Genomic DNA, 12206 nt, shown 5'->3' on the forward strand with positions numbered 1-12206 from the left:
CCATCGATTGCGTTGGAAATGCAGCACCTTTTAAAGCCAGTCACGATAATTTCCGCTGGCAAGTCTTTCCGCGCGTCCTTCACCCACGTCGCAACTTCATTGAGGGAAGCCCTTCTCGCGGCGTCCCGTCGGTGTCATTGCAGCATCCTCCTTCAAGCCACTCTTTGTAACTCTTCGCCACCCGGTCCTTAATGTAGCCGGGACGTCATACCTAGCGGTATGACGACCAGGTCTGTTGGCCTTCTGCAGGGCCTCCTTGACGCCCGGAGCCTGAGTTCTTTTTCAAGAGCGTCATGCCTGCCAGTTGCTGGGCCGCGAAAAGCACGACGCTATCCATTGCACGCGAATAGTCGGTCCCGCTGCTTCCGCCAACCCCTAATCAACTTTTACGTCGAACTCACGCTAAGCGGCACAACTGCTGGAATTCTCGGCAAAAAGTATCACTTGACGCTTGAAGTCAGCTGTGTAGCTCTACCGACGTGACACCGTCCAACCGCGCATTTGCAAATGCGAACCGTCACGCCAGATCAAACAACAAACAAAGAGTGAGGCCTTAGGCCAGTGCCAGTGCGGCTGCGCGTCGGCAGGCAGCACGGCTAGGGGGCTAGGGACTTCACGGCCTACCTAGGGAAATCACGGGTTCCAGCGCAAACATGGCGGAGCGGCTGCATTTCGCGGGGGCTTTGAAAAGGCGGTGTGCAGCTATTGCACAAATAACTTTTTTTTCTTAGTTACTTAGTCGGAAAAGGCGGACGGGTATGGTTTTTATACCAGATTTTATGGTATATAATGTGCGTATGTAGCAGGAACTGCTTGAAGAACAGCAGGCGCGGCAGTTGAACGCCATAGGTGCGGTGCTTTTGGTCGCTTTGATCGCGAATATAGGTCGAGATTCTTTGGTCACGAATATAGGTCGATAGCTGATTATGGGCAACATTTTTGGGAAAAAAAGGTCGACCTATATTCGAATAAATACGGTATATTTCCGAGGATGTCGAGCGGCGTAGCTGCCTCTCTGACTTCGACATTTGTAGGACATTTGGGACAGTTCAGAGTTGAGAGGCAGGAGAGGATGCTTGATCAGTGTGTTATAGTATATGAAAGCAACTACTTTATGGCTGCCTTACAATTCGCCAATCCGAGTTGACTGGAAATAAGTCCCATCTGTAGTGCTGCCCTTCACCAACTCCATTTTAATGCTCCACCTCCACCCGTCTATTTTATTTCCTCTGTTCAGACCCTTGCAGCTGTACTATCGGGACTTGAAGTGAGATCGCTACGGAGGATCAAGAATGACGGCTATGCCGCCATTCGTGCCGCTGGCTTCCAAGTTTTGGCGTCTGGAGGATCCATCCTCAGTGGACACAGAGGTGCCAATGGCGTCTACCAGGTATGAACAACTGTGTACAGTTCATCAGTGCCAACATTGTAGAGTTTCCTAAATAAAATACTAGAGCCAGCAGCATCTTCAGGAGCTCATAGTGTGGCACTTCATGCAGCATGGAAATGCCTGACAGTGAATATGCAATCTCCCAAACTTGACCCTTTTCACTTTGCCATGACTGGGAACCAAGCCCATGTCCTTGAGTTCAGCTGCACAACACCTTAAAGGATCCCTGACACCAAAATTGAAACTTCAAGATGTTTGTGTTGTTTGATTGTCCTGTATATGGGGGCACTTCTGACCAATTATAAATGCCGGTCGTTAGCTTTAAGATATTTTAATTTCGTTTAAAAGTAAGCATGAGTGCTCATCTGAGTTGGCAGCACCTCGCGACATCGCCACTCGTATGATGTAGACCGAGGCCCCGTGTGACGTTCCACGAGTAAAGTGAGTATTGTCGACGTCCGAGCAGTTTTGTGGGTCGTGAAAAATACCACGACTAACACCCAGCGAAGATTATTGTTCGTCACCCCCCTCTCGCACTGTTGTCGGGCTGTTCTCAACGTAGTTCTGGCTGCTTTGGCCAGGAATGCTTTTTCTTTTTCCTGAGGGAAGGGGGGGGCACGCACCTAACATACCGAAGCACCTGCATCATTTCATTCTTTACCGTGCGCGGGGCCCTGCGCTTTCAACGACACCAAAGCTTGAGTGCACGCGATATTGGGCGCTCCCCTGCTGTGGGGCACTAGTTTCTTATGCTATTTAGGTGGGCATATCGAACCGATGCAAAATCGTTCTCAATTAACGATGCTAGCATTAATTATACAATGCGTTTGAGCATTTACGATTCAATTTCAGGATTACCAGACACAAAGCTACAAATTACAGTAAAAAAGTCTCAAACAAAACTTTCGCTGTCAGGGGGTCCTTTAATCGCTAAGCTAAGAAGGCAGGGCAGCCAATAAGAAAAATAGTTCGATTCAAGCTCTGTGGCTTTGCTGAAGTCTCTTTAGATTGCGTTCGTGACCAATTTAGCAAACGTGAAGTGTCACTGCAGTTGGCTTACAAGTGTTTCGCTTACATTTCAGCGATTCCACGACGCATCTGTGGGGACCAAGACCTGGCTCGAGGGCTGGACCTTCCATCGCAGTCTCCAGTACACCCAGGCTCTGCAGGGATTCTGGGAGTGCCTCTCCGCATTACAGGACTTGGTAAGACAGATCACATGTTAATCTGGAAACTGGTGCTTCACTCTTTCAATACTGAGGTAAACGAGGCCAGGCTTCAGTGCTTCCACTGATGTTAGTCAATTGTGCTTTATACAGTAAAAGCTCGTTAATTCGACTCTCGTTAATTCGGAAAATCGGTTAATTCGGACACGTCATCTGGTCCCTGTAAATATACACATCACTGTATGAGACTAGGTGCTTGTTATTTCAGACAGATTTGACCGCAAATCTGATAATTCGGCGACTTTCGGGCCGCCGGCGAGGCTCGAAAACGAAAAAAGAACAATTCAGAACGGAAGTGAAGCTCAAACGCAGCATCGCCATGGACATCAATTGTTGACTTGGCTTGACTTGAGACTGGTTGAACGCCTTTTCTTCGCGTGTGTTGTTGGCGGTGCCATTTTATTGCTTTGATCCCGTTGGTGTGCTGCATCGTTGAACGTCGTTTTATCGAGGAATGATTCAGTACGGCTCCTTTAGCTTGATTGTTGCTGGTGCTTTTGTGCTGACTTTTCGTGTGAATGCACTCTCCGCCGATGGCAACGCCGGCGAAGCGGCCCAAGTACGAGGTGAAGGACTTCACCACCAAAGTAGAAATTTTGCGTGCCCTGAAAAATGGGCTCCGCCGACAAGCAGTTGCTCCTGTGCCATGACGTCGGCAAACAATACGACACGAGTCTCCTGAGCGCAGTTAGCATTCTTGCATATGTGTGGCAGAACACGCCTGCGCACGCCATTGCCAACTGTTTCGGGCACAGTGGCTTTGTTGTACCCGACTCCTGCGATGCCAAAGTGTCGCCGGACGACGGTGCCGACGATGGGCAGGATTTCGGAAGTGTTATGCCTGATGCAGTGACACTAGAGGATTATATCGGCATTGATGATGGCGTTGCCACTGCCGGCTGTCTGATTGATGAGCAAATCGTCAAGGAAGTGATGCATGGCAACGAATCCGAGAACGAAGAGCCTGAAGAGGAGCAGCCACACCATGAGCCACACAGGCCCCCTCATACTGTGAAGGAAGCCGCGGAGGCCCTCGTCGTCCTTAAAGAATTTTGTTTTGGCACTGCAGACAGCATGCGAGCTGCTGAGCACCTTGAAGGGCTCAGAAAAATTGTGTCCGCACGAATTTCTACTCGAAAACAGACACGCATCCGCGATTACATTGTAAAGTAAAGGCATGTTGAAAAAACTCTTGCATTTATTGTGTTTATTTCGACCATTCGATAATTCGGACATTCGGTTAATTCGGACGTTTTTTTCCGGTCCCTAGAAATCCGAATTAACGAGCTTTTACTGTATGAGTCATTCATGACGAGGTCCCAGAAAAAAAGATAGTGGCTGCTGATGTTCCTCGGCCAGCTCATGATGACATCACGGATGACACGGACAGTGGCCATAGCTTTATGCTCTTCATAATGTTGGAGATGCAAGAAGTGTGATGAAACTTATAAACATTCATTGAACTGTATCAATTGATGCGTGGGTGAGATAACTGCGGTCTGAGGGGCTTGTCTCCCACTTCTGCTTTTCCAGGAGGATCAGCTGCGGTTAACGGCGAGTCCAGCGGCGTTGCTCGCCAGCAAGCTCAACGAAGACTCCACGCTCGACGCGAAGCTCGTGGAGGCAGTAAAAATCGTCATGCTCAAGTCTGCTCTGGAGCTGTTCGCAGCACAAAAGGATAGCGACGCCCCGTGCCCCCTGTTCGCCACAGTCCTCTTTGCACAAGTCACGTCAACGTCACCAGAAGAGCACTTGGTCAGCCATGTCAGCCGGCTTGGCAAAAGTCGGGCAGTACCAGAGGTAAAGTGCTTCAAGTTCACTAGCGTTCATTTCCTAATTGACTCGACTATGAGTACACTTAGTTGCTTCCCTGCTTACCTGGCCAAACATAATCTGAAGACACATACTGAAATGTTTTATTTGCATAATAGATTCCAAGGGCTGTGAAATGGTGACGAATTGTGACTGAAGATCAGCTTCACTGTGCTGTCCTACAGAGTTTACATGATCGTCAGCAGTTCTCTGTGCAGAAAATTGCTTTCTAATATATCAAAAACAGCATCTCTCCGGTGTGCTATGATGGAACTTGCAGATGCCGTGGGAAAAAATCTTTGAAGCACCATGGGAGGTGAGGTCGTGGCTATCTGCATAAACTACAATACGGCAACACCCTTTCTTCGTCTCGGTTCAACGGTTTCTCGGATTTTTGCGCCAGACTCGGGCGAGAGTTGCACTTTTCTTTAACTTGTCACTCGAGTGAAACTTCCATAAAGAGTTTTCTTTCTTTTTTTTCTTTATTCTTCGTAATGCAGCCATTGCTAGAACACGTGCGCAAATTGAAGATGACGATGTTGGTGGTCTTGCTCTTTTTAATGGGTCGCCGTAGTTAGGTGTCCAAAACCGGCGTGACCGAGAAAAAAAAAACCGCCAATAATAAGAGTAGCTAAACTGGCTAACAGACAAGTATGAGCTGCCACTAAACACGTAGCGCTCCGCGCCGCCACCAGTACTCAAGGCGCCTCTTCGTCACTTCCACCAACTTCCGCAGCTCTCCGCCCTCTACACCGAAGCCAAGCGCGATGGGCAGCGCCGCTGTGCTGGCCGGCAGAAGAATATCACAGCACTCAACGACGACATGGCCGAGCGTTTTGTCCGATCCCCCACAGAGGGCGCATGTTTTCACGAGACCCTCTGTGAATCGCGCTCTCCAGAGTCGCGTCCACAGCACACCCGCCCTCACCTCCGCCAGCAAAGCTCTCCCTTTTGAGTTGTCGTAGATCCTTTCCGTGCTTATTTCGGGTTTCTCGCCGCGGTATATCTCAAAAGTTGACTTTGTCGCGGCGGAGTTACGCCATGCGGTCGTTTCCACCTCGCAAACTTTGAGCCGCACTCCCTCCCCAGGTTTAGTCTTCCCCTCCTCGTTTGCTCTCTCTAAACACACTGCTGGCAACCCGAAACGTCGGCGTAGAGCCACTGTGCATCTGGTCCATCTCGTAGACCTACTCGCGAAGCTGGTGTGGATGAGCATCCTGCGGGCCACATTCTGCTCAGGGAGCCTCACCAGCCAGTTCTCGTAACCTGCCTTGGCCACCACCTCCCTCACCGTGAAGGAAGACCAGCCCATCTCCCCTTGTATGGCCTCCACTGGTGTGTGCTTGTGTACGCCCAGTGCTAGCCTTCCTATTTCTCTCTGGCGCCTCTCCAAAAACATCCGAATACTGGTTGCCAGTAGGCTTGTGCAAATATTCGAGCACTTCGAATATTCGAACGAATAATACAGTATTCGAATTCGCTTCAATTCGAATTTAAATTATTAAAAATTTCAAAGTATTCGCAAAGAACGAATAGGCGTATATCAGTCCGCTTGTAACCCCCCCTGTAAAGGTGATTTCACTGCAGTGGAGGGGTGCTATACCGTGAATACACCTTTTCAAGGAAAATGTCTGCTTGTAACCTCCTGTAAAAGTGGTTTCACTGCAGTGGAGGAGTGCTATACCGTGAATACACCTTTCCCGGGAAAATATGCACCACCGCGAAGCCCCACTTCAAGGTTAAACGAACATATTACCCTCACATCGATTCATCATTTTTTAAGTTTAAAAACTTGTTATACCGGCTTAGTATAGTAAATTTTAAAACGTAACATATTTTACAGGTTATCACTTGCATTCTACCGAAAGCCAAATCCTGCTACTATTGAAAGTTACTTCCACTTCCTTTGAACCAAAAAGAATGACATTTGCGCATGCCTTGTTACAATTTAAAAAAAACCGTTGTGCAGGTTGGTTGGGTCATGACAAATATGCTCGTTTTTTTTAATATGTGATTTATACTGTTCGAATTCGATTCGAAATTATTCGACCAAAATCACTATTCGCTTCGAACTTAAAATTTACTATTCGCACAAGCCTAGTTGCCAGCATCAAAATCACCTTTGGTCAAAATTTATGCCTTTCCCCTGCCATCTTTCGATACCTCGAGAAGTTGCACCAAAGGGATCTGGGAAGCTTGACTGTGAAAATTGCAAGAGGAGCAATACAAACAGTGGACAAGCCCAGTTTGTCCACAGCAGGGAAAGGGTTAAAAGAACATTACCTTGGAATATGGCATCATATACTGAATACTATATGTACAATTCTTAAAGCACAACATAAGTGCAATGTGAAGTATGTTGAAATTGGACATGCCATAAAATATCGTACACGCAGATATTAACAGGAAAGCAAAATTGTGAGCAAAGCCTATATATTCGCGGCTCAAGTGTTGTCTCCGGGAGATTAAATTGCACAATGCACAGTATCCTTGATGAAGTGTGTCATGAGCTTTTGCTGCCACTCTGTTCACAGGCGGACCTCTACCTGTTGGGCTACGCCCTGGGGACTACCCTGACTGTTGTGCGGCCGAGTCAAGGAGGCAACGAAGACTACGTGAGCCGCTACCCGGAGTGGCAAGTCGGCAGTTGGCCCGAGGCCGTGCTCGTCGAACACGAGGGACGATATTGGGCGTGTGCTACGTGACTGCCGTTGCCTCCCGAAGGAACCCTCTTGTGACTGCCGCGTCACGTGAACTCTTGCGAGCCGTGGCAAACTGGACGCATGCAGTGATCGGAATCACTTCCGTGTTCCGTGTTCTGACCGCTGACAGTTGCACGAGCCAAGGGTGGCATGAAATATCTGGTCCACTGCTCCTCCGCATTGTGGTAGCACCTCTGTCGTCTCCTCGAGATCTTTTCAGCGAGTGGACAGCGCACGAAGCCACTTTCACCAAAAACAGCACACAAGGCATGCGTGGGATGTGGAGCAGCATCGCCGACGCAAACTTTCGGCCCTGACGATTTCGTTGCCACATTGTTTTCCTTTTCCCACCCTAATATGTAATGTTTCTCGTTGTTTTTAATAATTTTTACGCATGAGTGGCACGGATGGGCGCATGGGTTAGAAACTGCACTTCATCTCATCTCTGCAGCTATACAGAACTTGAGACACACTGTGCTGTTTCTATGTGCAGAAAGGCAGTTCTGCCCATAGGCAAGCTGAGTTAATTTGTTGGAAATTTGTGGGCTACATTAAGCTGTGGGAAATGATACATGTTCTGGATTTGAAAGCTGTCATTGCACGTTCCTCAGTGAGATTTGAGGGCAAACAGTGAAACACTCTGTTCATGTGAAGGCTTCCAACATACATGTGTTTAAGTTCCATCTTCCAACGCGGGTCTAGGATACTGTTCTTAAGCCTAAGCTGGCAGATTTGACCCGGGATTTTCAGCTTGAATTCTTGAAACATTATCTGGGTGCACTTCTGGTTTCGGTGACACGGCTAGGTGATGCCAAAGAGTGCGTAAGCACGAGACTCTATACGACCCTGCGCTTATAGCTTGTTCTCGTCGCTAGCGCATTGCACGAATCGTGGGAAAACGTTTCATCCCTGTCTGGTGCTGGCAACTCAGAATACCGGCAAACGGGTGAGATGTATTTCTGTGTCTCTGTTGTACCTCCATGCTTTGCACAAAGCGTCTGATAGGTGCACGCAAAAGTTAGCACGCGTTGACTTTCTAAGATTGAAGAATAATGTATAGGTTTATGTAAAGCGCACGTTATGCACAGCTGTTGCATCTGCCCAGCACTTAACCACAATTAAACGGAGCACCTGGCAGAATTTTGCGGCAGGCACAGCATTTGCACGTTTGCTCGGCAAAGACGTTAGCGTGAGCAAACTTTCACCGAGGGAACGGTGATTGGCGTTTGTCCCAAAGTGTTCATAAGGTGCCGGTATTGTTCACAGCTGCTGCCTTTCCTGTCTCTGCAAGAAAGAAGCTGCTTCGATTTAGTGCGCTCTTACTGCCCAGTGTTGCCAGACATGGCAATGACGTGCCTGCCGCGACACGCCTTTGCACGCCACCCCGCAAGCATAGCCTCTGTAGTACAAAAGCAGTTTTGTTGAACTTGTTTCCAGAAGCATTTGCGCAATATTGTTGGTGTACCAAATGGCCTTCAATCAACTGCAGGCTGGTCTGAGCCCACAAGTTCTAACGTGAAGAGTGCCGGTGAATGGCTGGCTGGTAGCACTGCTCGCTTTCCTCTAAATACCATTAACAGCAACTTTAAGGACACTTTAAAATTTTATTTTACTCTTTCATATTTAGCCACCTAAACTTTCTTTTTGAGTTCTCGGTTGGAAGCTTGCCATTAACTATCGTTCTAAAGTTGACATTCTAAAGTAATATTACATAGCTAGCTACCAAGTTTTAGCTAAAAATTATTCTGCTCTGTGCAATAAATTTTTCTTTCGTGCTTCTTTTTTTCAAGCAAGAGTTTTATCTTTAACAGTGAGTAAATGCACAGTCTTGTATGCCTGTGCAAGGTGCTCGGAAAAACAACTTGTGCAGGAGATGACACGAACACCTAGAAAAGAAGTTTGTTTCTCGAAGCTAATGACTTCCTTTTTGTGTGTTCGTGCTGTCTTCTGTATAGGGCATTTTTTAAATATTAGAACAACAGAGAGTTGAGCTAGTTGGTAAGGATTCATCGTAGAATAAAGTACGAGGTGCGCAAACATTGCCACATGGGAAGAAAAACACACAGAAGCTCTACGTAGTTTCTTTTTCCCATGTGTCCGTGTTTGCATGCCCCTTGTACTTCCTTCAGCAAAGACTTCATGCAGTTAGATTCTCGCTGGTATGAGCTATACGCACTACAGTTGGCAAAAAAGGCTCAGAGGCTAATCTTTTCTCAAGCATTCCCATGCTCAACTTGGGTGGCAATGCCTGGCGGTACACCCGACAATATTGCAAAACAGCAAAGCAACGCTGTTTGTTGCTGTTCCTTGTAAAATCAAACCTCGTGGCAGTTTACAGCATCATTCTGCTGCATCCGCGATATGCTTGTGCAGAAAGAGGAGACGCAAGATGCCTCTAGAGCACCTTCACTCCGCAAATGTTCCTTCCTGTACCTTCAACACATAAGCTTATTAAGCATGCAATAATCTCGTTTCATTGATGCAGCTTCAGTGCTGCCTCACCGACACGTCTCTTCCTCGTGAATCCGCACAGCTCCGAATAATTCCAAGTGTTCTTAAATATTCTTCCTCTTGATGAATCTTCTCGACTTGAGATTCTGAAAGCGGCACAATTTCTTGCATGTCACTGTACTAGCTCTCCTCAGTGCTCCTTTGCCAACAGCTTCGTTATTGGGAACTTTCAGAATCTACTCAAGAGGTGTAGGAGTGTTCCGCGAGAGTCCTTGCTCACTCTTGAGTGTTTCTCAATTGGAGCAACTGCTTCACTCAACAGTACAGGCTGTTTCACACTTAGGGATAAGCTGACACTTTGCAACGTGCTCAGATTTTTCCCCTAAGTGTGAAAAAGCCTGTACGCAGCAGCGCCCATACTTGAGGACTAGGAAGTGAAGTGTTCCTGTAGGTGGAACAATGAAGAATAAGGGAACAACTGTTCTTCCAAATGCAATACATCTAAACGTGGCAGGAAAATGTGGCCTTTGTCACTGGCTAGCTCCTTTGATCGTTTTAAAATGTGGTTGTGTTCATGAAGCCCAATGTAACCACGGTTGTTCAATGCACTTGAAGCAAGTGACGTGCACCGAGTGGCTAGCGGCAAACCAGCACGCAAGCATTTCCCAACATGCATGCCCAGCAGCTGCCTGTACTTTCAATATGAAAAACATGTGCTGGCTTTAAGATGACTACAGTGGGCAGTGCCATTGCATGTTCGAGAGCTTCGTAATCGGTTTTAAAGATGTGAAATTTTGTAATTGGAGCTGTGTGCGAACCAAAAAGCCAGTTACGCTTCGAAACTGCCTGCTGCATCATTAACGAGACAACCTAGGCCAGCACCTCTAGAAATTGAGTGTTTGCTAACGTCAAGACCAGTATCGATCAGGCTCTGGTGTGATTGCACAGACCGTAGTCTCCGAAACGGCGACCACGCCGTGCGTTTACGAATCTCTCAGTGCTGCGCATAATTCTGTAAATAAGTAGGGAACTAGCTTCAGTGTTGCATGCTGTGCTGCACTGGAAAACTTTTTCTGTGCACATGCCCTCGCTGCTTTCTGACAAAGCCGTACAAATACCTATAATAAAGGGAGGCACGTTAAGTTAAACATTCCCGCTTTTATGCACGTTGAACACACACGTACATTCCTTCTTACGAATGAGCGTGTTCCTCTTTGTCGGGGACCTCAATGTTTTATTCCAGGGTGATCAAAACCGTGCTCACATGTTTGTGTTATGCATGATATTTTTCCCCAATGCACTGTCGTTTATTGTCCAAGCTTTTCAGCACGACTTGTAATTATGCTTTGTTCACCAGTACCTTAAGGAGAGTGACCATGCCAAAGGTTTTGTTTTGGTGTTTGGAAAATTGCTAAGGGTTGTTCTTGTGAAAGATAGCTGTCTGATGTGCTGATGAGGGAGCCCGCCTGTACTCTTGCTAAACTGCTGGCTAATTGCTGTGCCCATTTCTGCGTGAGGAAGATGACTGCACCATACCAAGGTACCATTGACACTAGGGCGGCAAAATGCCAGCTGTGGTGGCAGGCACAGTATGGGATGGTTTCACACTCTGGGCATCGCATGCTCTGCTAAACAAGGTTCAAACTTTCGTGGTTTAGAAATCGAAGGAAAATGTTCCTAAATGTTAAATCAAGCATTAATGTGTGCAGTTTAGCGAGATAGGCCTGCTCTGCCCAGCTCTTCTATCAACACAGCATCTCGCACATTTGGGCTGGCTCGTGTAATAATGTGCAACAGGCAAAAAGTACTTCAAACCACATGCCATGTTTACTTCCCGTAGACGGTCGGCAAGTACTTCACGCGGCCGTGTTGAGAGTTGCTGTTGGTCGAATACTTGGACTATGTACAGTGTCGGCATGTACAGGCAGAATGAGAGACCCATTATTTTTCAGCCATGTCTCCCGACATGTACGTATGGCTATTATTAGCAATGTAAAGTGATGTAAAGATAGTAATAGGAGTTAAAATTCCTTGCAGTAGGTAAGCACTGCTGTTGCCGTTTATCGAGTACTTGCTGGTAAAGAGAGTCTATCTAGGTCACGAGCATGCAACACGTGCCAGGGGGTCAACAATGTGTATATAAGGAACGTATACGGCACTGCGTGCTCTTTAGTTAATGCTGGACCACCGACTTGACGTTCAATGGATGTACGTGCATGTTCAAATGAAGAGTGTTAAGGGCATTCAAGAATGTATTATACGAGGGTAAATGTGTCGAACTTGCATCCTTGAAGGTCATTTGTCTGAACGCAGTACAGCGTTCTTCCAACGGGCCAGCAAAAAGTTACCCCATGTGCGCTATTGTGTGAAAAGTGCCTTTAGATGTGAAATTAAAAGCAAGATGTAAATATATAAAATGTTCATGAAACCCATGTTCATGTCTCGTGTCTGTTATCAGATAAAAACGTACACGAGTCTCCTACAAACATCACTGAACCGGAATTCTAGGCCTGGTTTGGCAGGCATGGGAGTGCTGATTAGTAAGCAGATTTGCCTAAACATCAAGCCTTTGCAGTCTTGCCAAATAACCATTTGCAACATAATGTTGTCATAAATGTAATGATC

General features: G+C 47.0%; 1 protein-coding gene across 6 annotated transcripts in view; it reads left to right on the forward strand.

Moving 5' to 3' along the window:
- LOC119405069 (uncharacterized) overlaps window positions 1–12013 on the forward strand; it is a 78393-nt gene extending 66380 nt beyond the window's left edge. For all 6 annotated transcript variants that reach the window (XM_037671840.2, XM_037671838.2, XM_037671836.2 and 3 more), the window contains 4 exons: window positions 1238–1390; window positions 2473–2595; window positions 4150–4416; window positions 6963–12013. In XM_037671840.2, coding sequence (XP_037527768.1) covers window positions 1238–1390; window positions 2473–2595; window positions 4150–4416; window positions 6963–7133 — 714 coding nt within the window. In that variant the 3' untranslated portion in view covers window positions 7134–12013. The remainder of the gene's footprint in view (window positions 1–1237; window positions 1391–2472; window positions 2596–4149; window positions 4417–6962) is intronic.
- Window positions 12014–12206: the final 193 nt, after the last annotated feature.

Source organism: Rhipicephalus sanguineus, chromosome 9 (assembly GCF_013339695.2).
Source record: "Rhipicephalus sanguineus isolate Rsan-2018 chromosome 9, BIME_Rsan_1.4, whole genome shotgun sequence".
In the NCBI taxonomy this organism is placed as follows: domain Eukaryota; kingdom Metazoa; phylum Arthropoda; class Arachnida; order Ixodida; family Ixodidae; genus Rhipicephalus; species Rhipicephalus sanguineus.